General features: G+C 49.0%; 3 protein-coding genes across 9 annotated transcripts in view; 1 reads left to right on the top strand and 2 right to left on the bottom strand.

Moving 5' to 3' along the window:
* The window catches only part of CNTN2 (contactin 2), a 23,642-nt gene extending 21,119 nt beyond the window's left edge, over positions 1-2,523 (top strand). Inside the window, exons 20-23 of the mRNA NM_001004395.2 lie at positions 111-297; positions 827-939; positions 1,029-1,197; positions 1,676-2,523. Coding sequence (NP_001004395.2) covers positions 111-297; positions 827-939; positions 1,029-1,197; positions 1,676-1,785 — 579 coding nt within the window. The 3' untranslated portion in view covers positions 1,786-2,523. The remainder of the gene's footprint in view (positions 1-110; positions 298-826; positions 940-1,028; positions 1,198-1,675) is intronic.
* Positions 2,141-14,933, bottom strand: TMEM81 (transmembrane protein 81). Of its 2 annotated transcripts, XM_046904230.1 has the most exons (5): positions 10,647-14,933; positions 9,865-10,000; positions 5,838-6,174; positions 5,161-5,748; positions 2,141-3,936 (listed from the first exon to the last, which is right to left on the bottom strand). In XM_046904230.1, the coding sequence occupies exon 1, from the start codon at positions 12,336-12,338 to the stop codon at positions 11,523-11,525; it is 816 nt and encodes a 271-aa protein (XP_046760186.1). In that variant the 5' UTR covers positions 12,339-14,933; the 3' UTR covers positions 2,141-3,936; positions 5,161-5,748; positions 5,838-6,174; positions 9,865-10,000; positions 10,647-11,522. The 2 variants fall into 2 exon arrangements, with proteins under 2 accessions (XP_046760186.1, XP_024999670.2); XM_025143902.3 differs by lacking the exon at positions 5,838-6,174 and having other exon boundaries at positions 2,141-2,643; positions 5,630-5,748.
* RBBP5 (RB binding protein 5, histone lysine methyltransferase complex subunit) lies at positions 13,499-22,834 on the bottom strand. Of its 6 annotated transcripts, none has more exons than XM_046904110.1 (14): positions 22,785-22,834; positions 22,619-22,644; positions 22,364-22,536; positions 21,758-21,898; positions 21,090-21,252; positions 20,541-20,650; positions 20,278-20,397; positions 19,843-19,996; positions 19,664-19,735; positions 18,966-19,083; positions 18,372-18,441; positions 17,912-18,141; positions 17,431-17,625; positions 13,499-15,367 (listed from the first exon to the last, which is right to left on the bottom strand). In XM_046904110.1, the coding sequence occupies exons 3-14, from the start codon at positions 22,504-22,506 to the stop codon at positions 15,339-15,341; spliced, it is 1,545 nt and encodes a 514-aa protein (XP_046760066.1). In that variant the 5' UTR covers positions 22,507-22,536; positions 22,619-22,644; positions 22,785-22,834; the 3' UTR covers positions 13,499-15,338. The 6 variants fall into 6 exon arrangements, with proteins under 6 accessions (XP_046760066.1, XP_015154409.1, XP_015154408.1 ...); XM_015298923.4 differs by having other exon boundaries at positions 13,499-15,364; positions 17,548-17,625; positions 22,780-22,834; XM_015298922.4 differs by having other exon boundaries at positions 17,548-17,625; positions 22,780-22,834.
* Between the last annotated feature and the right edge of the window lie 186 nt (positions 22,835-23,020).

A 23,020-nucleotide genomic window follows, 5' to 3' on the forward strand; every position in this document is an offset into this window, starting at 1 on the left:
TCCTCACCTTGCTCACCAACCCATGTCTCAAGTGCCAAGGGGTGCCCAGCACTATTCTTGAACGGAGATTTGCAGATACTTCTTTCCTTACTGAACCCTTTTCTATGCAGATCCGGTACTGGAAGGACGGCGATAAAGAGGAGGCAGCTGACAGAGTGAGAACAGCAGGGTTGGTCACATCGGCTCACGTCACAGGCCTAAATCCCAACACGAAGTACCACGTCTCAGTGAGAGCCTACAACCGTGCTGGAGCTGGGCCCCCCAGCCCCTCTACCAACATCACGACCACAAAGCCACGTGAGTGAGCCCTGACTGCCCCCATTACATGGTGCTGCCTCCCATGCATCCCTGGCGAGCAGCTGACCAATCAGCTTGCACTTCTCAGTGCCCTAAAGCCATCCCAAGTAGTCATTACAACAGCTCCCTGCATTTCCTTGGATCAGCCCCTCTTACCATAGAATCATACAGTCATAGATTCATAAAGGTTGGGAAAGACCTTGAAGATGCCCAAGTCCAACCATCAACCCATCCCCACCATGCCCACTAACCACGTCCTCGAGTGCCACATCTGCACTTCATGAAGAAATACTCCGTGCCCTGGAATGTCCTTTGTTACCAGCAGTACCAAGGGAAAATAAATTGTTTTTTTTTCCTTTTCTCCTTCACAAATATCGTAATGCTCTCTGGGATGCCTTCCATTAAACCAACAAGGTGGTCCCACAGCTCTATTCACGAATCAGAGAGGCTCAAGAGATGGGTGCAACCAGCACAGCCCCTGCATCAGCCCCTGGCTCACTGAATCTCTGTCTCCTTTTGTATCTCCTAGCACCAAGGAGGCCACCAGGCAACATCTCCTGGACTCTGACTGGGTCTACCGTCACCATCAAGTGGGACCCAGTGGTGGCACAGGCAGATGAGTCTGCAGTTACAGGGTACAAGGTACAGGCAAGCATGTAGAGAGTCTTGTGTTACGCGTGGCCCTAAGGAAACTGCGGGGAACGTAAAGTCAAACTTGCTTCTTCCAACAGATGCTTTACAGGCAGGATTCTCACTCTGCTCCCACGCTGTACCTGGCGAGCAAGAGCCGGATTGACATCCCAGTGCCTGAGGACTTCACTCATGCCTTCGTACAGATCCGGGTGACGGGGCCTGGGGGGGACGGGACCCCAGCAGAAGTCCACATCGTCCGAAACAGTGGTATGTACACACGTGTGCCCCGGGTACAAATGCTCATCTTCAAGGTGCTTCCCAGAGCATGGCAAAACAATATATCCATTTCCAGGACTAATTGCTGTCACGTTGACTTGGTCACCAACCTCTCCCCAGTCCCTCTAAGCAACCTTTCAGCCTAGACCGAACCCAACTTTAACACCTGCAGCTGAAGCCCTTGATCCCCTGACTCCCATCTAAATTACATTGACAATGACATCCTAACTGCATTTAGGGCCCCCAGTGTCAGCCCCAATCCCAGATTCCTGATTCAGTGCGTAAACGCTCAGAGCCCACCTCCGAATTCTTGTTTCAAACACAACCATTTCTGGGAGGTTCACCTGTGCCAAGCACAGCAGGAGCACACAGAACCCCACGGCCAACATTGCAGCAACATCATCTCTGCAAGAAACCTTTGTGCCCACGCAGCACCACAGCTGCCCCTTCCTTGCTCCCTTTCTTCCAGGGACCAGTATGATGGTGGAAGACTCCGTGACGAGGCCGGTGCCACACGCTGCCATCATCACCACCAACTCCCTGGCCATGGTGGCCCTGATCCGCTATCTGGAGCTCTGATGGGGCCGGCGAAGCTGGGATGTGGGACGTGCCTCCTCCCAGGGCAGCAGGAACTGCTCAATGTTTGGTGCTGCACCTCCGTGTTTGGACCGCAGCAGTGTTACAGAGAGGGATTTGCTAGCATTATCTGAAGGGAGGAAGAAAAAAACAGCTTTTTTGTTGTTTTTTTTTCCTTTGGAAGAGTACGAGATTCCATACAAGACATGGATCTGCAACCAATCAACATCTTTTTTAAGAAATGAGCAAAACAAAGAAGAATTCTACCCAAATTCAGACAGCCGGCTGCCCTGCACACCGCATTGAGAAGGTTTGCTGCCTTACGAAGCCATGTACTACAATAACCAGACTGCTCAACTTGACTTTTTTTTAAACATGTACAGTGTATTTGGGGGAGGGGGAAGGGAGACCGGGGACTGAGGACTTCCACGTGATGGGCACGCTCCACACCGACCCCAACCACAGCCATCTCTAAGGAGCGATGGGATGCGATTCACCTCCCCATCATAAGAGCCAAATTCCACAGCAATGAGCCCAAGGAGACAAAGCCACAAGAGACACCGCTCTCTGCTTCATGCTGAAGGAGATGGGTGAACACAAGAGTTCAGCTTGTGAACATCTCTTTTTTCTTTTTATGACACTGGTGTTAACTCGCAGCCTCGTGTTTGTATCAGCTGCCATGCTGTGAGGTGCAATGTTTGATGTTATCCATATCCCACCTGGTCCGGGGTGTTCTTGTTATGTTGTTTGCTTCTTTTTTGTCTGGGCGAGGCGGAGGGGTAAGTGAGAATCCACCCGTTTGGAGAGAGATCCTCCTGATGCAGAAGACTTGGAGATATTTCATTTCGAGACAGAGAGGACCTTAAAGGAAGAAGAGAAAGGAACATGACACAAATTAACCAAGACCTGGAGACTGCACAAAGCCAGTGCTGAGGCAACAAGGAGGAGCTGGAATGGGGCACTCATCCCCAGTCCCAGATTTGGGGACGTATGATGGATCCCCACTGTACTTGGCTCATATACACATAGGGCTGACACCCCAACGCGGGGATGTCCAGGTGCCGAAATGATTGAAATGGTTGGGAAGAGTTGCCACCTTGTAAAGGTTCTGCATCTCCCAGTAAAGCAATCAAATGATTCACCTTCCTTGCTGGTGCAATGGGAAGGGACTGGCACGCAGCTCCTACAGCAGATGCCAATTCCTTACCCCAACTAATCATTTCAAAACTAACGTGTCCTTGGCCTTAGTGAGCATTAAAGAGATTACATGCATAAATCCCTGCCCTCCCGGGGGGGAGTGAGGCCTGCTGCACATCCACAGCTTCCCATTACCAGTTTGTCGCATCTGGAAGCAAGAAGGTAACGGGTCCCGCAGTGCTTAGGGAGCGAGAGAAATGCTTTAGGGAACAGGCAAGGGAAAAGAAACATAACGAAATAAAATAACAAGATTCAGAGGGCAGCTAAAGCGAAAAAAGAAAGGGCTCTTCGGTTTCCCTTGAATAAAGTGAAAACTAAAAAGCAATGCATGATCCCATTGGTGCGTGGCAGGCAGGGATGGAGGGACCCCCCCGGCTCTGCAGCTCTCCATGGATTACCCCCCTCCATCCCTCCAGCAGATCCCAGCAGTTCCTTCAGGAGGACAACAACAACTCAATACGCATTCCTATTTTTATACAACATAAGTTCTTGAAGGCTTTTAAATATTTCTAATGGGGTTTGGAACCCCTTTTTTTGTTCTTTCTTTCTTTTTTGGCAAAACGTTTTCTGTTGTTACATCAGTGTTTTTGTCACCACCTCCATCCACCTCGCTGGGCCTTGGGCCTTTCTCCCATGGAAGGATGAAAGGTGAATGAGGAATTCAGTGTTAGCTCAAAGCAAAGAAGATCAGGGCTTGGGCACAGGCAGTCTGATGGATGGTGGCCACGATACAGAGTGGAGGAGGCAAAAGGTGGCTGCACCCCACAGAGTTTGAAAGCACTGCTGAACCACTCCCCGCGGCTCTGCAGAGCAAATGGGAGAAGGATGATGTGAAGTACCTGAAAGGGACGACCAGGTTGAGGTGCAGCAGCTGGAGGAGCCCAGGTTGGGTCCTGCTGTGCTCTGCAGCGTGGGACAGAGCTGAAACCCTCATCCTGAAGACACCCACTGAGCAACCTGGGGGGAAAAGCAGAGCAGCGGGGTGCAGGCTGGGCTGCGACCCCGAGGTTCATCCCAGCGTTGGGCACAGATGGTACATGAGACCCCATCCAGCAAAGCTGGAGCATCTGCTCTGCACAGGCACAGCTCTGTGCCTCCAAGAGGTGCATGCACAGCTGCAGGGCAAGCAAACGTGCTTGGATAGACCAACTGCATGCTGGATGAACACTCACGAGTGAGCAAAGCAAAGCAAAGCGAAGCCCCACTGCCACATGCAGGGGCTGAGGCTCTGCACCAGCCTGTCCCCGACACAAACAGCCTCAGCAGATGCTTCCAGATGTGTCCAGCAATAACAGTGGCTGTGAACCCTTGACTTAACTTCACAGCACGGTGAAAGCAGCATTGAAATGCTGCAGTGCCACTGGGTGCTAAATAGCTGCCACCTGCAGCATTCCCTGGGAAGGTTCGTGCATTCTCCATGTATTTATGGGTTGAAGTAGATCACAGACACAGTTTATATAAGTGAAAAACTTCATGGTTGGATTTCAAATGTTCTGGCTGGCGCTGCTCTGCATTGCAAACGGCCTGAATATATTCTGCTATGTAAAATTCATGGGACAGTATTTCCTAGAGCCCTTAAGTGACAAGTAGGTCCCCTTGATAGCTAAATGGTCGCTATTTGAATTCAAGTTATGCCTCATTTTTGGGAAGATAAATCATGAACACAGTTTCATCGGGATGCATTTAACCAAAATGCTGCTCTGTTTTTTGCAACGTTTTAAGGACTCCACATAGAAGCAAAGAAGTGTGACCGAGACATGGCCATAGCTGCTGCTCTAACCTCAGGTCTGACACAGGCTCCAGACCCCAGCAGTCACTCTGGTTTCCCCTCCTGGGAAGGGAGGCAGGTGATGCCTTTGCACGTTCCATGCAGTCTGCAACATCTGTGCACCCACAGTGCTGCCATGAAGGGACTTGGGGCTGATTCAGGCCGCCCAGCTCAGAGCAGCACAGCTTTAGCAAGGCTGGGACCCCGTTGCCCCCAGCCCTGGAGCAAACCCATCCCTGTGCCATCACCCAGCACTGCTCACATGGCACCAGTGCTCCCCGAAGCACTATCACAGAGAAGCCCTGAAAAGTGCACACTGTCAGTGATGTGCCCACCAGGCACAAAGATAGGGGCACACTGTAAAGCATTGCAGGCACACGCAGGGGTGAGGATCCCACACCTGCAGCACTCACAGAGGCTGAAGGTGGAGCAGAGGGCTCCCAGAGGCACTGGCTGTGTTACCAAGGGCTGCCTTCCCTGGGGCAGCCCATTTTCCCCTTGCATTTCTCAGGGGGCTTTGTGACACACACAGTGATGTGCACACACACCTATTCCTTTAGCAAGGCGCAGTCGAGGCAATGGTGGTACCCAATTCAACTCCATCCAGGCTTTAACATAAACCCACACGTAAAGCCCAACCAAAGCCCTCAGCAGGAGGAAAAGAAGAGGAGGAAACCTCCTGTGAAAGCACTCAGAGCTTCTGAAATGCAGCACAGGGCCTAAAGGGTGTTCTGAGCCGGGAGAGAACACAGAAGATTTCAGCATCTTAACACGAGGTCACTGGATTTGCACTGTTGCATTAAGCTGCAAATCAATTTCCTGTCTCATTAACAATCCCTCATGTGTAATTGCTCTGAGCATTTACTTTAGGAATTGACTTACAGGGACGAGTTAAGCGCCCGGGTTTTGTTCCAGCGCTGTTAATGGCTCAGTGAGGGAAGTCATCCAATTTCACAGGGTCCTTCGTACTCCTTAACAGTGCCACCAACGCTGTGAGGGTGCTGGAAGGGATAAGCAATGAGGGTGAAGTGCTCGGAGACTCCCTGATGAGCAGCTCTGATACGTTCACATGTAACACACAACAGCCTACCTGGTCATACTGAAGTTGCAGACGGAGCGTTGCATTTGTGGTTTTAGGAGGTCTGGGCTGAACTCAGCACTCAGCCAGGTGGGTTTGGATGAGGAATGGCTCAGTTAACAGCAGGCAGTGATTCAACACTGCTCCCAAATGGGAGACGTTCCCATCCTTCACCCCAGGAAGGAGCTGAGCAACGAATCCCATTCGTAATCCCATTCAAGGATGGGATGGCATCCCATCCATAAAGCCTGGAGCTCTGAGCCCTGCCTGCTCCAACCCTCAGCTGGGAGCATTTGCATCCAGACTCACTGCACCCAGGCAGCTTTCTTCTCAACAACTTGCTTGCAGGCTATTTTTTTTAAGGAAAACAAATGGGGAGCGTTGTAAGCATACTGTATTTACTGTAATTATGGTTATTTATTGGCTACAGTAGCACGCAGTTCTTAAATAAAGACCTTCAGAGACTTCAGACAACCGCTGGAGCCCGGAGTGCTTCTGGAAGGGCAATGGGCACTGGGAGCACTCAGGATCCCCCCAGCCCTGCACTGCCAATGGCACTCACAGACAGAGCACCCCAACAGAACCCAGCAGAAGTTAATTAAGACACATTAAACCCTGATCCTATCCCACAGACAGCGATAACTGATGGGAGGAGGAGAGGGTGCCCTCAGGGCAAGGAATTGCAGGTGTTGGGGGGTCCGCTCAGACCTGTTGATTTAACGTGCTGTTCCTGGCTGGCGTTGTGATGGCAAACGAGTCATGCTAGAAAACTCAAGTCAGAAATTTCACGTGGCTCATTAGCAAAAAGGCTAATTGATTTTTAGGATGGCTTGCCAAAAAACCTTCATCATCCATCGCAGCGTTTAAAACCCGACTGGAGGTCTTCCAGGAAGGATATCCCTGAGAGCAGCCATGAGCCAGCAGGCTCGTAAAGGCTCACTTCCATTACAGAAAATCATTTGCACCGTGGCAGGAAGCACGGCACGAAATCACCCTCTCTGCGCTCTGTTGGATTAATCCATCTCCCTCCTTCCTCCTGGCCTTAAATAAAACCCGTTTGCTTCCTTCCACCTGTGGGATGGACTCCAAGGGATGGAGCAGCGGTGCGTGGCACAGCTCTGTGGTTGTGCTGGAGTGGGAGTGGGCAGTGAGATGGGAGCTGAGCAGCGGTGGCCATAGGAAACATCACCCAGACCTTCCTGCTGCACTCACTCGGGTGCAGTGTGTTTAACCGCTTCTGTCTGCTAAACTCTACATCAGCTCACAAAAAGAACGTGCTTTGGAATGGAAGCAAAAGGGTCACCTTTGGGAAAGTGCTGGGAAAACCCCAACTGTGCTCTTGAAGCTGGCCTGGAAGCTTCCAGCTCCAATGAGTTTGGATGGCGCGGTGTGCGGGGAGGGGAGGGATAGAGGGCAGGGATGGAGGGGAAGGGATGGAGGGGAAGGGATGGAGGGGAAGGGATGGAGGGGAAGGGATGGAGGGGAAGGGATGGAGGGGAAGGGATGGAGGGGAAGGGATGGAGGGGAAGGGATGGAGGGGAAGGATGGAGGGGAAGGATGGAGGGGAAGGATGGAGGGCAGGGATGGAGGGCAGGGATGGAGGGGAAGGATGGAGGGGAAGGATGGAGGGGAGGGTGGAGCTCCCACTGCCCATGGGTGGAGGGGATGAGTATATCTGGCGGCCATACAACACACTGAGCCCTTAGTGTGGCTTAGGGGCAGGATAAGGTCCCAGAGGCCAGCTCAGCTGCGTTCAGCCCATGTCAAGCTGTGGCCCCTCTGCCCCACGCTGTGTGGGGCCGCAGGTGAGCCCGCTCCTCCCCGCAGCCCTGTAATGAGCTCAGGGACTGCAGCAGCAGAGGGGCTTTGTAAGGTGGGGGGGAAGCATAATTAAAGCACACAGCAGGGAGCAGCCAGCACAGAGATGGATTCCCCCCCCCCCCCCCCCCCCCCAACGTGCACTTCTGCTTTCTTAAGTGCCATCATTAATGGCACACAGACACCAAGGGGAAATTGCTGGCCACGGTGAATCCCATTCAAACCATGGGTTCAGAGCTAAGCACAAAAAACACACCCTCATTCTCACGTACACCTGACTCAACATCTTCTAATGCACAGTTAACCAACACGCCCCTGCTTAGGATTAGTGTTGCAACAGTGGATTTGTTTTCCTCTATTTCACCTGAGATAATACACGGACCCAAAAACCCATCAGTGTTCAGCGTGCTTCAGCAAAAGACACTGCTTTGTTCACACGCTCCAAAGCTCTACGTTGCTATCACAGGAGACAGGCAACAAGTGAACAAATGTCTGCAGGGTGTCACTGCCAAAAAAGCTGGGAGAAATGGCAGGGGAGGGAACAAGTGGAATATCTACAGCCCTCAGTGCACCTGTGCTGGGAGGAAGGCAGCAAAAGGAAGGGGGAAAGAAGTGAATTCCCCCAAAGCATCCTTCCATGTGTGGGGAAGGAGGGGTGGGGTGCATCGTGCAGGTGGTGGCTGTGCATTCACATGCATTTCTTAGCCACGAGCAATGCATGTCACACCTCACCTCCCAAAAGCCCCTCCTGGAGGCATGCAGGCACCTGAGCTGAGCTCTGCTGCTGAGCACTGCACCGCTGCTGCATTTGCAAGCCGGGCTGTTGCTCCCACCGAACCACATCCACTATTATGATGTAAAATGCTCTGAAATGCCGGGCTAGGAAAGCTGCTCTACAAAACCAACGGTCATTGAAGAAAACTGCCACGTTTCCAGGCACTCCCTCCATCCTACGTGAGGCTTAAGGGTCGCCTGCAGCAAACAAGGTATTAACAAATGAGCCAAGCGGGGAGGAGAGCAGCAGTGAGGGGAAGGCAGAGAGCTGGGAAAGGGGGAACAAGAAGGCAACAGCCCGAGAGCTGCACTGCTCAATGCACCCCAGCAGACTGTGGGATCGAGCAAAAGAATTAACACAGATCAGTGTGCAGAGGATGGCAGAGCCAGGCTGGGTGTAAAAGGAGCATATGGGGGTTGTTTTCCTCTTAGCTACCATTCAAATTCCAGCAGTTAAGGCAATCTAGTTATTCAATTTAGATAAGCTTCAGTAGCTAACAGCAATTTAAACAGCTGCCTGTGCCTCACCGTTCTGTTATTGCCTCCTTCTTTCCAAGTGCTAATGCCATTAGCAAATTGACTTCCTCCCTCACACAATCTGTTTGGCTTTAGCATGTGCAATTCTAATTGCTTCCTAATACCTGGGCCCACCAGCAGGCTGCAGAAGTTTGTGCCATAGAAAGCCTCGGTGTGGGAAGGGGTGTGCAGGCAGCCCCTCTGCAGCCCTCTCCTCCAGGTGGGACAGAGGAACAACTGCTGGGATAGAGGAGAAAGCAGCTGAGGCACAAAATTACAGCAGAAAAACACATTTCTTCTACAGTGCAGGCAGTTATGTGGGGGAGAAGAGGCAGACTCGAAGCATGCAGGGAAAGCATCATCTCAAACAGCAGCAAAAGGCCCCGTTCTGCCCTTCCTGGGGCTGAAGCCTCACTATCCATCACTGCCTTCCATCTTAAAACATTAAAAAGACCATATTCAGCTTCCCTGCTCCAGGCAACTGCCTCCCCTTGGCGTAAAGAGGGAGCGGACCATCAAAAGAGGAGGGACCCCTTTGGCTCCCGCTTTGACCTCCTCATCAGCACTGAGGAAACGAATGGTCCAGGACCTTTCATGTCATCTTTCTGCATTTCTAAAACCCGGCTGCCCACAGGAAGCAAGCCCTATATTTGCATTACAAAGTGCGAGGGGACTCCTCCAGATGGGACGGCTTCTTTGTGGGTTTTAACCACTTGCTCCCAAGGAAGCATCTGCCTGCTCCTGCTATTCAGAGGGTCCTCCAGCCCCGGACAGGACCATAGGGGGCCTCACCCCATGCAGAATGGAGCCTCCTCACCCCTGTGGTGTGTATCTGTAGCATACAGAGCTCTGTTTCTTTACATTCAGAAGCAAATCGAGCTCTGAAGATCTGATGCATGCAGATCCCAGGATGCGTGCTGTGGGCACTCACCATCAAAAAAGGCCACGGATAGGAGAGGTCCGGGTGGGATGAATGCAACCAGAACTCAGTGGGCTCCTCGAGGTGTCCTAAACGTGGGTGTGCACTGCTCTGTGTCAGTGCTGCTGCTTCGGAAGGAGGAGATTCCCTGTGGGTGAGAGGATGAGGTGACAAAGAGGGAACCAAGGTCTGGGTCTCCCCCGCATGCAGTTTGCTCAGGGGTGGGGTGGTGTGGGCAGAAGGCTGAGCTGACCCCCCCTCACCCTGCCTAGCGTCTATTTCAGTTGATGAGGAATGTGTTGTTAAGAGCAGAAAGCAGTTAGCCTAAAGCAGGGCTCAACAGGGGAGCTCAGCAGTAAATCAGCGCAAAGCACGGAGTCAGACAACCAATGCACACCCAGAGGAACCTTCCGGCACTGCAGGACACCTCCCTTCACCTCCACAAACCTCTGCCCCGTGGCTGTGTGCACTGAATTCTTCCTGCAGAACCCAGCAAACGACCCACGGAGAATCCAAGGCTGTTAACAGGCTCAGTTCCTCACTCAAACACAAACAACCCCACCGGCCTACAGATCATTATCCAGATATACCCATTACCCACTTAATTGGACATGAAGATTCAGCTCGCTACGTTTCGGTCTGATGTTGTTTTTTCCAATAGGATGTTCTGCAAATAAAGTGTCTCTTTGTATATTCAGCTCTTTCTACATTAAAGCTTTTTTTTTTTTCCCTGGTCTGAAGGAAAAAAAAGTAATAGTATGCTTTGATCTTAAATAGTAGAGCTCTATCATTACCTTTGCCAGAATTGGATGTGTGGTGCATTCCTGTACTTCAGTCCACGGGAAAAAAAAAAGGAAACAGAGCGAGTAAATAGAGTTGTTTACTGTAAAATACAGACAGAAACCAGAGAGAGAAGGCACTTAATAAGTCCCTCTGCGGATTCTGCTACCAATGGGGAAACAATGCTCCCTACAGTGCAGCTGCACGCTTTGTACTTATTAGTCACCGGGAAAGGGAGCGACCCACGAGCCCACTGAACTCTTCCCTCTCCTCCTCCTTTAAAGATTTTAGGAGTGAGCTCAGCTCTGAGTCGTGATTAAAACCACCCTGTTACGCTCCTTGAGCTGCAGTGCTCAGATTGAAGATGTGCTTGTGCTGCCTAATGCTCCCTGCCTCGCTGTTCTGAACTACAAAGGGAAGAGTGGAAGCTTCCAACTACTGCTGATGATGCTTCAGCTTTCTGAAGTGGGAGACAAACAAACAGAGCAGGCAGGGAGCGGTGGCTCATCTCCTCCCAGCACTCCCAGCTCCCCAAAACAGACCTTGGGGTCTGCTGGGAAGGACCACAGGGACCCAAGCAGGGACCCAAGCAGGGACCCAAGCAGGGACCCAAGCAGGGACCCAACTGCAGCATCTTCACTTCTCTGCACCTCATGCTGGAGAGTTCCTGCTACCAACCTCAGGGATCTGTGTCACACATAGGCAAGGGAGAAGAAATTCAAGGGGAGAAGTAAGATCCCAAGTTATGAGCTACAAAATACAACAGAAACACCCCCAAACTCTCCAACCCAACAGCCAGAAAGCAATTGCAAACCTCATCGTGAAATACTGCAGCAATACTGACGTCGCTCTACTTGTTACAATAAGCGAGACAGAGGCAAGAATGTGCATTAGAACTGAGTCTGATTCTCTGCCCCTCTGCTTCTCAACCTCTCCTGCAAGCAGCGGAGAGCTATGCTCACCACGACGATTCCTACCAGCCCGCTTCCAATCCCTATCAAGGATCTAGGAAACGATTTCCTTTGCCAAAAGTGCAGCCTCTCCTCCACGTCTACGAGGGTGACGTTGGCTTCGATTCCTTCCTCATTCCTGACTGCCAGCTTCTGCTCCCGAGTCAAGGATTTGCCGAAGTCCAGGTCCACCAAGTCATTTCGGATCACCCTGACCCCAAAGTAGATCCTCTTGATGACCCTGAACGTCTTCAGCATGCGCACATCGCAGCGGTACGTCCCCGCATCGGACTCCTTGGTTGGGGAAAAGGCAACGGCGAAGCCAGGGTTTCTGAAAGGTGCAAACAGAACATCATTCATGGTGATGAGGCCCGGGGCGACCTTCCACGTGCAGCTGTACCCTCTGACACCCAAATCGATGACATCCGAGGTCAGGCAGCTGAGCACCATGGGTTTGCCCACAGGGATGGTGAGGTGCTGCAAACCGCAGCCCCACGTGGTGGTGCAGTGGGAGCGGCGCATGCTGCAGTTCTTCCTCTCGCCCGCCGGGGTGATCTCACAGGTCTCCTCCACTTGGAGGCCCAGCCCGCAGGTGACACTGCAAGACGTGGCGTTCACTGCAACGTGAGCCTCCACCGACTGCAGCTCTGCTGGGATGGTCACTTTTGGAAAGGAAGCTGCCAACGGGAGGCAGAAAAGCCAAGGCAGCATCATGCCGAGGATGCAGCCGCCCCTGAAGGTCTTCATGGCAGCCATCAGATGTGGCACCGTATGAGTTCAGCAGTCAAAACAACCACTGTGAATCTTCAAACAGAAATCTCACCAGCATCCCCCAGTGAGACAGGTTTGAAGTTGAACACTGCCGGGGAAGGTGCAGCACATCACTGCGTGGGTCAGAACACCAATGAGGAGTTCCACTTCTCAGGCAGCAGAACGTTTAAACCCACCGTATCCCAGCAACTGGGATCTGCTTGACTATTTATTAAGTCCTCCCTTCTACTCCCTGACATTTCCACGCTGTATCAGATGAATTTCCATGCTGCTGTTCCAGTTTAATCTTCCCACCAAACTATAAAACAATACGTCTTAATTACTGGAACCTCCAGAACAGTGATGTTCAGCACAAGGAAATCATGATTACGCACATAGCACCTGTGTGGCTCTGCTCTACAGACACTTATCCCAAAATCTGAAGTCCTCCCCAAAGGACTGATATGATGAGAAGATTTTGACATCCAGAGATCAGTGGTGAGCAGGGCTGTGCCATTGGCACCCATCGTGATCCAAGTGCTGATGGCACCCGGTGGTTCTGCATGGGTTGGAAAGCGGATGCAGATGGGATTCAACAGCACCAACCTCACTGCATCCCAAAGGAACAAAGCACTGAGAAAAGCTCTGCATAATAAAGTTGTTTCTTTCTGATGGTATAACAGAGGCATGGTCAAGGCAGGTCAATAATCAGATTGTCTGAGTGATGGATTGCAGAAAGGATTTAGAATGCCACGTTCTTCACTGGCTTTGCTACTGAATATCCACGTTTCTCTTCCTAATACTCCTTACTTTATTAAAAACAGAACACCTTCTGAGATAGAGAACATTCATAACCACAGTCAGCTCCTGCAGAGATGCCCTCTGCACCCAGCACTCGTGTTCAGCTCCCTTTCAGCACTTCTCACAGCTCCTCCTCTGCACTCAGGTATTCCTTCTCTGGGGGATTTATTGTTGAGAAGACACCACCAACCAAATGCCACGCTACAGAAAAAGAAATAATAATAATAAAACCAAACATAACACACCGGGCTGTGGCGAAGGCACGGGATGTTTATGTTTGCACCAGAGCTGCATGGAAGGGTTCCTTGGCAGCATCACAATAGAAGCCATCACGAAGTTTGGAAGAGCCAAGACTCAGCCGTGACTTTAGGAAATAAAACATACCTCTTTATTTACAGATACAAACCTAAACCAGTGCTATATGCTACCACCAAGCCAGGATCTGACCAGTATTGTACAAAACTACAGACGTCGGGAAATAAAACAGGAGAGAGAAGACAACAAACCAAGGACATACACACTGTACTGAGAGGCTTTAACACAGATGAAGGCTGGAGTCTGTGGCTTTAACACAACCAGGAGAGCCATTGCCTGTGCATCTTGTGAAGCTTTTGCACTCAGCCACGCCACGTATGGGCAGGTTTGACAAAGCAGTGTTCCACAGGAGATGCAAGCCATCCTATAAGCAGAAAGAACAAAGGAAACCGATGCTGCACGCGTGGGAACAAATGTCATGAAGCAGATCACTGTACCCAAGTGGGAAATGAAAATACCAGTTTTTAAAATCCTTCTGATTGAACACATCTCCTCTCTTGCCATGCTTATATATCACGTTACCACTGCATGCTTCCCACTGCAAATCAACACCTCTCTTTATGACTCCTCGGCTTTTAATGTCTGCGGGGTACTTTGGAAATCTAAATCCTTGGTGATAACCTCAATAATTGCATCTGGGGAAAACCTGAAGGTAATCGTGTGGGAACTACGAAGGTCTCTACAAAACAAAGGGCATTGGGAATTAAAACTCAGTCTGGTACAGAAAGATCTGGCTGCAGATACCAGATAGAGACAAGACATAGAGACCCCATTCCCACAAGGAAAACGTTACAAGTGAAAGGTTAAAGCACAGCTGGGAATAAGCTGTGAGCATTCACCTCTTCTTGATTCAGAAATGGAAAAGAGAGAGAGAAAAAAAAAAAAAGAGCATTTTTAAAAATTCATGGTCCATACGTTTGTCTTTTACAATCACACCGTTATTCATTTCATCTTCAAGTCCTGGAAGTGTAGCTGAAAAAATACAGTTTCAGTTAGGAGAAATACTGGCTGCTTCCTTGTCTAAGTACCAGCATATACCAGCTAAGGAGGTAACAGCATTCCTGGTGGGGGGGTTCGTAAATGGAAACAGAATAAACACACTTGCAAGGACAGAAAGACACTGCCAACACTGCTCTTCATACCACTCAGTTTAAACGCTCTCGTCTAGACTGTATTTTATATAGAGCTACCTCCACGTGCTCCTCTTCCCATCAGCAGAGTCATCCTTTGTGTCTAAAATATTAACAACATGAAAATTCATTCTTTGCAGACTTCAGAGGGTGTCTTGATTCTTCACATTAGGTCTCTATCCACTTGAGATGAAATCAAACCTGGCACATAATCAGCAGCAGTTTCACTAAGCATGTCAGCATAGAAGACATCACACTGAGCTAACCAAAGCTGCAAGGCAACGCAGCTGGCACAGAAGGGCCTACAACTCACCGACATGGGAATTAACAGCAAAGAAAGGGAAGTTTGGAGGATACACAGTCATTGGTATCAGGAATAAAAACACACACTTTGGGTATTTTTCAATCCAGGAACAAAAAGATTACTTAAAAGACAATGGTTATGAGCTCTGGAGTGGCAGAGGGTCGGGTACCAGCTCAGTGCAGAACATTACATGTGCCAACATGAAGGCAGTCCAGTCAGTCTCTTTGCAAACTGCATGACCTGAGAGTCAGCATCTCACACTGCTTGACCAAGAGGCAATTAAGGAAGAACGAAGGCTGTTTCCTCTTCAACACTCATTTCTTATAAAAGTCACTCCCTGAATCCATGAACAATCAGGCTGCTGTATTAAAGTCAGTCCGTTCTGACTGCTTCATCTGCTTTCCATATTATGGTGCCAATACGGGAAAGAACAGAGGAAGATAAAGAAGAGGGTCTTCATAACAGCTCTGAGATGGCACCACCTGCTAAAGAGATCAAAGACAGGTGAAAAATAAATCATCTGACTCCGACAGTTTCTGAAATACACGAAAAAAACTAAAAGCCTTTGAGAACATGATTCTCTACATTGCTTCCAGAATGAGATGTAACCAACAAGACACCATCTACTACAAATAAAGACCTCTGTATATGAGACCACGGGCACGGATGAGGCAGTTCATGGTCTCTGAGCTTTTACCCCACAGAGGCACAAGCAAACTTACCTGCTGGAAAATGGACGCACCAACCCCAAAACCTCAAAGCAAAAACACAATAGAAAGGAACAAGTTCCACCTACACTGAGGTCAAACAAGACTGCTGCGTGGCTTTGTTCTAAAACTGTGCAACAGATCAAGCTTCCCAGTTTGTTTTTACTGAAAGCCAATTTTGACACAGCTGTTTTGACAACAAGACATTTGCTGCCAGGCTCCAGCCAAGCAGCTCCCAGACATCCACTCTAACAGCAAATCAGCCTGCAGCTCCCAGAGAATAAATGCTTGTGGAGAGGTTGTGTGAGTGATGGGTTCCTGCAAGAAGCAGCAGCACGTGGAATGAGCAGAGCTAACAGCTTCATGCAAGAGAGACAGAGAAGTGTGCCCAGCTCCAACAGTGCAGGCAGAAGGCCATTGCAATCTGCACGTGGGTGGGCCTGAGGGAAAACTGGCTGTTCAAAATAGACATTGCAAGTCATAAAGAGAACAAAAGACAGACGTGAATTGCATGGACTAGAAGACTGTTGTGAGTGCTGAGAGCCAAGGGACAGCTCCTTCAGTGGGCAACCTGTGACTCAGTGTGTGACTCACATAGACATTTCCAACACTAAGTGGTGGAATCTACTGCATGGTTCTGTTAGATCCTTTTAAATCAGCAGCACTATGTAAGGGAGCACAATAACTGAGACAGAACTCCATCAAAGCAACACTATTTGCCTCTAGCTCAACCAAGCTGAATACCAGCATGGTGGCAAAACACCCTTACATGCTTATGTAAAACTACATTTGAAAAAGCTCTACTAACTCCAAAGGATGGGTAAAGAAAGTGGGGAGTTTGGGGTCTAAACTCAACCCATTTGTTCATAGGAAAAAAGAATTTTGTCTTCATGCTGCCCAAAAACCCAATGCTAAATGCACTGGTAGGGGTATGCACGTCTCAAGCTGAGTAGAATTAGCAAATTGAATTCCACAGTGGCCTCATAAAAGCAAGTCAGACTGTAACAACTGCATAGGAAGCGATAAGCAAAAACACAGGGGGTAACACAGCACCAGCAGTGAGGGAAGGAGGAGGGAAAAAGAAAGAAAACCCCTCAATTCTGTGCAGTCTAAAATCCACAGCGCTGCTAAGTTCAAGGAAATGCAAAACTTGATGTATCCGTTACATCCCATCTTTGAATCTGTTTCTGTATCAGCCACAGTCACTCTCTTACAATGAAAAAAAAACCAGAATGTACATCCTTTAATCCAAACGTGTACTTCCTTTACTACACTTGAATGAGCATTTCCCAAATAAGCTGGAGTAGTAAATGAGACAGATGGGAAACACTGCCACCAGCTGAGAGCCAGTCCCTGTCTGTGATTCAAAGTCTGGGTCCTAACAAAGGTGACAGCAACAGTCCTGTTCTGGTAAGTAACCAACAAAGCATGGCTATAAAGCAAACAATGCAAAATGATCCAACAAAATCTGTCTTCTTTTACAGCAATCGCACTTCTTGGAATTTGACTCAGGCTGCTCCATAGCCAGGATTAAAGGATTCAGCTCCTGAATTTTATCCCAGGCTCCATTTATCAAACAGACTGATAGAAACGCTCAATTTGAACCAGTGTGCCATCCCTATCAAAAACCCAATGTGCTTTTCATATGCAACAACACATGCACAGATACTGCTTTTATTACAAATCCTAAAAGCATTTCCACTTTAAAAACAAACATATGCACGTTTGCCTATCCTTGACAGCAGCTAAACATCCAGTGAGCAAGGGCCATTTGGGAAGATAAAGTGCTATGACTCTGCAAGGCCACCAAGCAAGCAACGACGCTCACAGTGGGTCCTTACCTGTCAAAGGCTGTCCCAGCTCCGCCTGCACTTTACCCTTCGCTGCTCCTTCCAGAGGTAAAGCACCTCTGTCCCCTTTGTAGAGTTTCGGTTTAAATGGAGAATCTTTGTCTTTACCTTTTGATCCTTTAGGCCTGCCTGCTTGCTTCTTCTTGGATTTACCATCTCCCTTCACACCCAGCAGCGGATGGACTTCTGCAGGAAAACAACGTGTTACCACACTGAGTTATCCCTTCAGGTGCTTAAATCAGGTGTTAAATGCAAACAGCATTGAAAGTTACAGCTTTGAGATGCCTGCTCTCATTTCTAGTCTGCAAAACGCCAGCAAACTTTGCAGAGTGGGTGGCCACTAATAACTGTTATAATAAATAACCTCATAGGAAAGAGTGACCTTCCGTACTTCTTGTCTTTGGACTAAGCAAAGCTATAAAAACACCTCAAAAGCAGAACTGGTGCTAAATCAATGGCAGCTTCCACACACCATCATTAGGTACTCCTTGTAGCTCTATGTTGGTGGTTTTGGGCTTCTTCTTTGGTGCCTGAGGTGCATCAGAGGAGGACTGCCTCTTCTTCTCAGATCCTATACCCTCGTCGGTTAAGGAACTCTGAACAGCATCAGGTGGAGGCCCATAGGGGTTTTCTTCTGGATCCTCTACTTCAGGAGCAATGGGTAAGTAAAGCAGAGCCTTGGAGTCCTCCAGTTCTTCATCACTACGAAACAAAAAGGTATGATTTCTTTTAAAACCAGGGGTCTTTAATATCTTGTTCCTTTTCATTTATAAACCCTGACCCTAGTCTCTGCCAATGGTTTTTTTACACAAGCAACTCTCTATCTGCTACAGCAGAGACACAAAAAATCTAAAGTGTACAGAGAGAGCTGCTTTAGGGGAATGTCAGTGATATGTTTTGTATCCACACTTTAAACAAAGATATTCTTTTACCTGCTACAAAAGGCAGCAATGGGATCCACACTCGTTACATCCACTTCTTCATCTTCTGCAGCATCAGCGCCTGAGAAGCAAAGAGAAATGAAGAATTAATGAAAGAAAGGAAAAAAGCAAATTGTTCAGAAAGAATGGGACTGCTTAAATGTCTGAGCATGCAGGAATGAGAACTGTAGCAGACAACACGTGAGGCATTTCCCCTTACAGCTATCAGGTTTTTGCTTTCAATTTCAGCTGCTGCGTTGTTCTCACTGGGAGTTCTTTGACAGAAGTTGTTTTAATGCTTGGTTCCTACAAACCAGTGCTACATTTTAACACAAAAGTAATCTAAATATGAGCCTGGCAATGAGGAGAGCTCTGTAGTAGTGTACCAGGAAAAAAATCTTACTTCTCTCTATAGTAATATAGCCTTTACCACTGCACAGTTTTTTGGCACCACCAAGTGGCCAAATTGTGCCACTGCTGGTCCAAATTCACCACACACCCTGACGACAGCCAGTTTTAGTTTTTATCATGGTCATGTATTTAGACTAACAATTATTTGGTAGTACCTGAATTGTCAATTACACAACAAGGAGATTAATGCAGTACCTGTCTGTTCTGGTTCACTCTTATCTTCATCTTCAATGTCAAACTCTGACTCTCTCTCTTCATATTCGACGTTTTCATCCAGCTCTTTGAAATCAGGTGCAAAGGCACTCCAGTTTTCCTAAGTCACAAATTCAAGATGAGATTTACCTCAGTGTGAAGGAACAACTGCCAAACTGAGGATTCATGCAACTGCAGTCTTGTTCTGTGTTAAAATCCCCCAAGCCATGTTCAAGAAATCAAGCCTCAATCAGCCCTACAGTCACATGGCCAATTAGAAACTGCACAAATTTGTTCTTACTGCAAGTCTGACATTACAACACTCCTTAAATATTACAGTGTATGCCATTACCTCTAAAAGCAAAGATGTATTCACATTTAGCCACAGTAGTTTTGGCTCACTCAGATTTCCAATGCTTCAGCTACGCATTCAGAATGACACCATTCCCCCATCAAACATCCCCAAGATCACATTTAGCACTTTACACAAAGCATAACTAGTTCAGCAGGTGAAACATAAGCACCCTCACATTCAACAAGATGGCAGACATCTTTCACGTTAGGCAGGTGAGGCTAGAGAGTTTGCTGAGTTGGGTTTAATAAAGGATTTCAACATGCAATCATTCAGGCTATGAGGACTGATGGAGTATGGATGGAGACCACCAGGGAAACCTCTTTAAGAAGCAATGTAGAACACTTACCACTTGATTCTGAGCCCATATCGACACGACACCACTGGAAATAGAAGCTATGATCGGTCGGACAGGATGCCACTGGGTTTATTTGAAAGAGAAAAGAGGAGGAGCTTGACTGGTAAATGGAATTAAGAAAGCTTAGACTTCTAAACAAGAAACGTAACGATAGCTGGCAGTGTTCTTACTGCTACGTCCAAGAGCAGCTCTCCTCGGGTCCCATGGAGGATTTTCACCAGGTTTCCAATACTCTTCTCCCAGATATAGAGAGCATGCTGACGTGCTGAACCTGCCACTATATATTCACCATCACCAGAGAAACAACACTTCTTCCACGGTGTCCTGCAAGCAAAGAAAAAAGAAGTCTTGTTAAATGTCCAGGATGAGGACTGTGGGACTGTTCTTCAGACCATAACCTTACATCTTCCCATCCACAAATAATATTTATGCTTCAAATCAAATTGTGACTCACACATTTCAAATGAAAGCGCTTGTCTGTACAATAGGATACTGAGCTACCCTTCATGCAGACTCCCACAGGTACAGAACACACAAACCTCAACTTTTTCAAGGCAAGTTGACCTTTCTACTGCAGGCTGACCCCCCATTCTGTTGCCTCTCACCTGTTCACTAAATCCTGCAGCTTCTGCATTGGTTCAGGTTCCCCATCTCGCCCACAGGTTAAAATTTCACGGCCATCGTACACCCTGATTATCCGGTCAGCTGTGTTTATCAAGAAGCAGCTGTGGGAAGAATGCCACAGAACACACATTGCATTAAAAAGGGAAAAAAAGAAGTAAAAGGAGTCAGAATATGTTGTGTGAAATAATTGTGGGAGGTTGTTGGGTTTTTTTTGTAAGACCTGGTATAGTCCATAGTAACTCACCTTCCCTTCCGAGCAAATTCAATTGATTTAATAGCTGTGGTGTTGCTGGTTCCAGTTGTTACTCTGAAGGAGGCAACGAGATCCTGAGTGTCTGTTTTTAAGACCAAGATCTGAAGATTAAGGAAACAGAAGGCAATCAGCACCTCACTGTTACTCGCTCCCCTTTTAGTACCTTTCACATTACTACTAACCCTGACAACAGAAGCCTCAGCAATCTACACAGGAATAGTTGGAACTCTGCTACTGCAGTTTCTACTACAGTTTCTGCGACACTTCTGCGACATAAACATTGGTTTATTTACACTGGAAAAGGATCCAACAAATATGGTCAAAGACAAGAGCAACACAAAGACCTAACTCAGATCTACATGCTACAGATCTTCAAAGATGAAACACGGAGACGATCGTAACGACACAATATCAATTATTCAAGGAGACATTCAGGAAGCCTTATTTGTATAATAAAGCAAAGAATGCAACCTAGAAACATCACACATCTCGATAAAGTAATCTAAGCTACAGCATCCAGTGCTCCTGCCACAGTCTCACCTTCCCTTTGGCATTGCCTGTATAAATGTATTCCCCCCGCCTGTCAAAGGAGGCCACGACGTTGAGATCAGAATCATCATCCACAGGAAGCACAACGTGTTTGGAGTCTGACAGCGTCAGCATCACCGGCGCAGACTTCATGGGACAAACCAAAACTCTGTTTCTGCAAAGCAAAAGCAGAAGAGTTCACAGCTTCTGCTCTGGAAAAAAAAACTTCCACATTCAGGAAAAGAAAAAGAGTCAATCTATATTGAGAAAGGGAGAATAACGCTGTCTTTTATCTGGCCTTTCTTTCTTATGCTACAAAATGACGTTAAGCCAGCGTCTGCTTTCATTTCCTTTCTTTTTCTGGAGGCTTCTCTATGCCTGTGCAGTCACTTGTGAACTCACCAAGGCATTTCTACACCCAGTTCTAAGGATCGCCCCCGTGTTTACTTTCCTCCCTTCCTTTCGAAATAGAAACAGCCACAAGCAACCCACATTAGGGCCCCACTCACAGAGGACATTCAGAAAGCCACAACAAATCCAAGTTAGGGCCCTCAACACATAAAGAAGACAATCTGAAAAGACCTGCTAGGTTTAGAAAAAGCACTTGAAACTCCAGTAAAAATACTTTCACAACCATTAATTCTACCCAAACGAGAGCATTCTTCTTTCACAGGACTTACTGGTCTCGAGGGTGATACTGAACCTTCAGGATAGGTGAAGGAAATCGGAATCTCTGGTCGCAGTCCCCAGACAGCACATCCCACTGTGACACGATGTTATCAGTCGAAGCACTCACCAGCTTGTGGCCATCCCGACTCCAACTACAGAAACAAAGGACGGTTCAAGTAAAAGCTACTCCTTAGACACATAAAACGTGCCAGCTAATTGGTGTGTTAAATTAGCAGGGCTCATACGAAGGTTCAGCTGTGAATCTGTTGGCCTGAAAACCAACTTCTGAACTCCAGTAAGCAAAAAATTTCACGGGTGTTTCACGTTTTCAGGCTCTCTTAAAGGAAACTATCCTAAGCCAGACCATCTTTTTACACAGTCTGAAAGGGATGGGACAAGGGGAAACGGCATTAAACTCAGTGGGGAGATTTAGGTCAGCTGTTGGGCTGCAGTCCTTTATTCAGAGGGCAGTGAGGCCCCGGCACTGCTGCCCAGAGAAGCGTGGGTGCCCCATCCCTGGAGGTGCTCAGGGCCAGGCTGAATGAGCCCCGGGCAACCCGAGGTGGGGGTGTGACACCGAGTTACGGTGTAGCAGGAAATACGAAGCCCTCCCTCACCACAGGGAGCAGACCGGGTGGATGTGGGCGCTGATGATCTTGGCGATTCCCCTGGTGAGGAAATCCCAGATGACGATGCGGCCGTCGTTGCAGCCCACGGCGAGCAGCGTGCCCCAGCGGTTGAAGGTGCAGGTCAAGGCCATGCTGATGCAGTCCAGCGTGCCATCGGCTTCCTGCGGGGAAGGGGGGGCGGTCAGGGCGCTGCGCAGGGCCGCTGCGGGCCGGGGCAGCCCCGCGGGGCGGGAGGTCCCTTACCTCGGGGTAGTTCTGGCCGAAGGACTCTGCAACGGAACGCAAAGGCAGCGTTTGAGCGAGGCGCGCCCCCGAGGCCCAACCATCCCACCCGGCTCACCGCGCAGCACCGCTCCCCGCCGCCACACCCCCCCCCCACCTCCCCGCCCCGCTCCCGGCCCCACCGAGCAGCTCCAGGTTCATCGCGGCCGCCGCCCCGCTCCGTCCGTCTCCGTCACCGAAGGACCCCTCCGGGGGCCTTCGCCGCGCGCCGCGCTGCCCGCGGCATTCGCCTGACGGATCCCTTCGCCCTTCCCACGGCCGGCCCCGCGATCGGACCGCTACAACGCGGCCCACGCCCTCCCCAACCCTCAGCGGCGAGGCCCGGAGCTCTCCGTTCCTCGGTGCGTTGGGGGCGGGCGGCGC

Source organism: Gallus gallus, chromosome 26, assembly GCF_016699485.2.
Source record: "Gallus gallus isolate bGalGal1 chromosome 26, bGalGal1.mat.broiler.GRCg7b, whole genome shotgun sequence".
Taxonomy (NCBI): domain Eukaryota; kingdom Metazoa; phylum Chordata; class Aves; order Galliformes; family Phasianidae; genus Gallus; species Gallus gallus.

What these genes read in the sequence shown, in the direction of transcription:
- RBBP5 (NM_001030914.3), bottom strand. An exon ending in TCGGCCAGAACTACCCCGAG is followed by an intron (nt 22,537 to 22,618) that starts GTAAGGGACCTC and finishes CCTTCCCCGCAG; the next exon opens with GAAGCCGATGGCACGCTGGA. An exon ending in TATGGGCTCAGAATCAAGTG is followed by an intron (nt 19,084 to 19,663) that starts GTAAGTGTTCTA and finishes TTTGTGACTTAG; the next exon opens with GAAAACTGGAGTGCCTTTGC.
- TMEM81 (XM_025143902.3), bottom strand. Translation starts at nt 12,338, where the DNA reads ATGGCTGCCATGAAGACCTTCAGGGGCGGCTGCATCCTCGGCATGATG.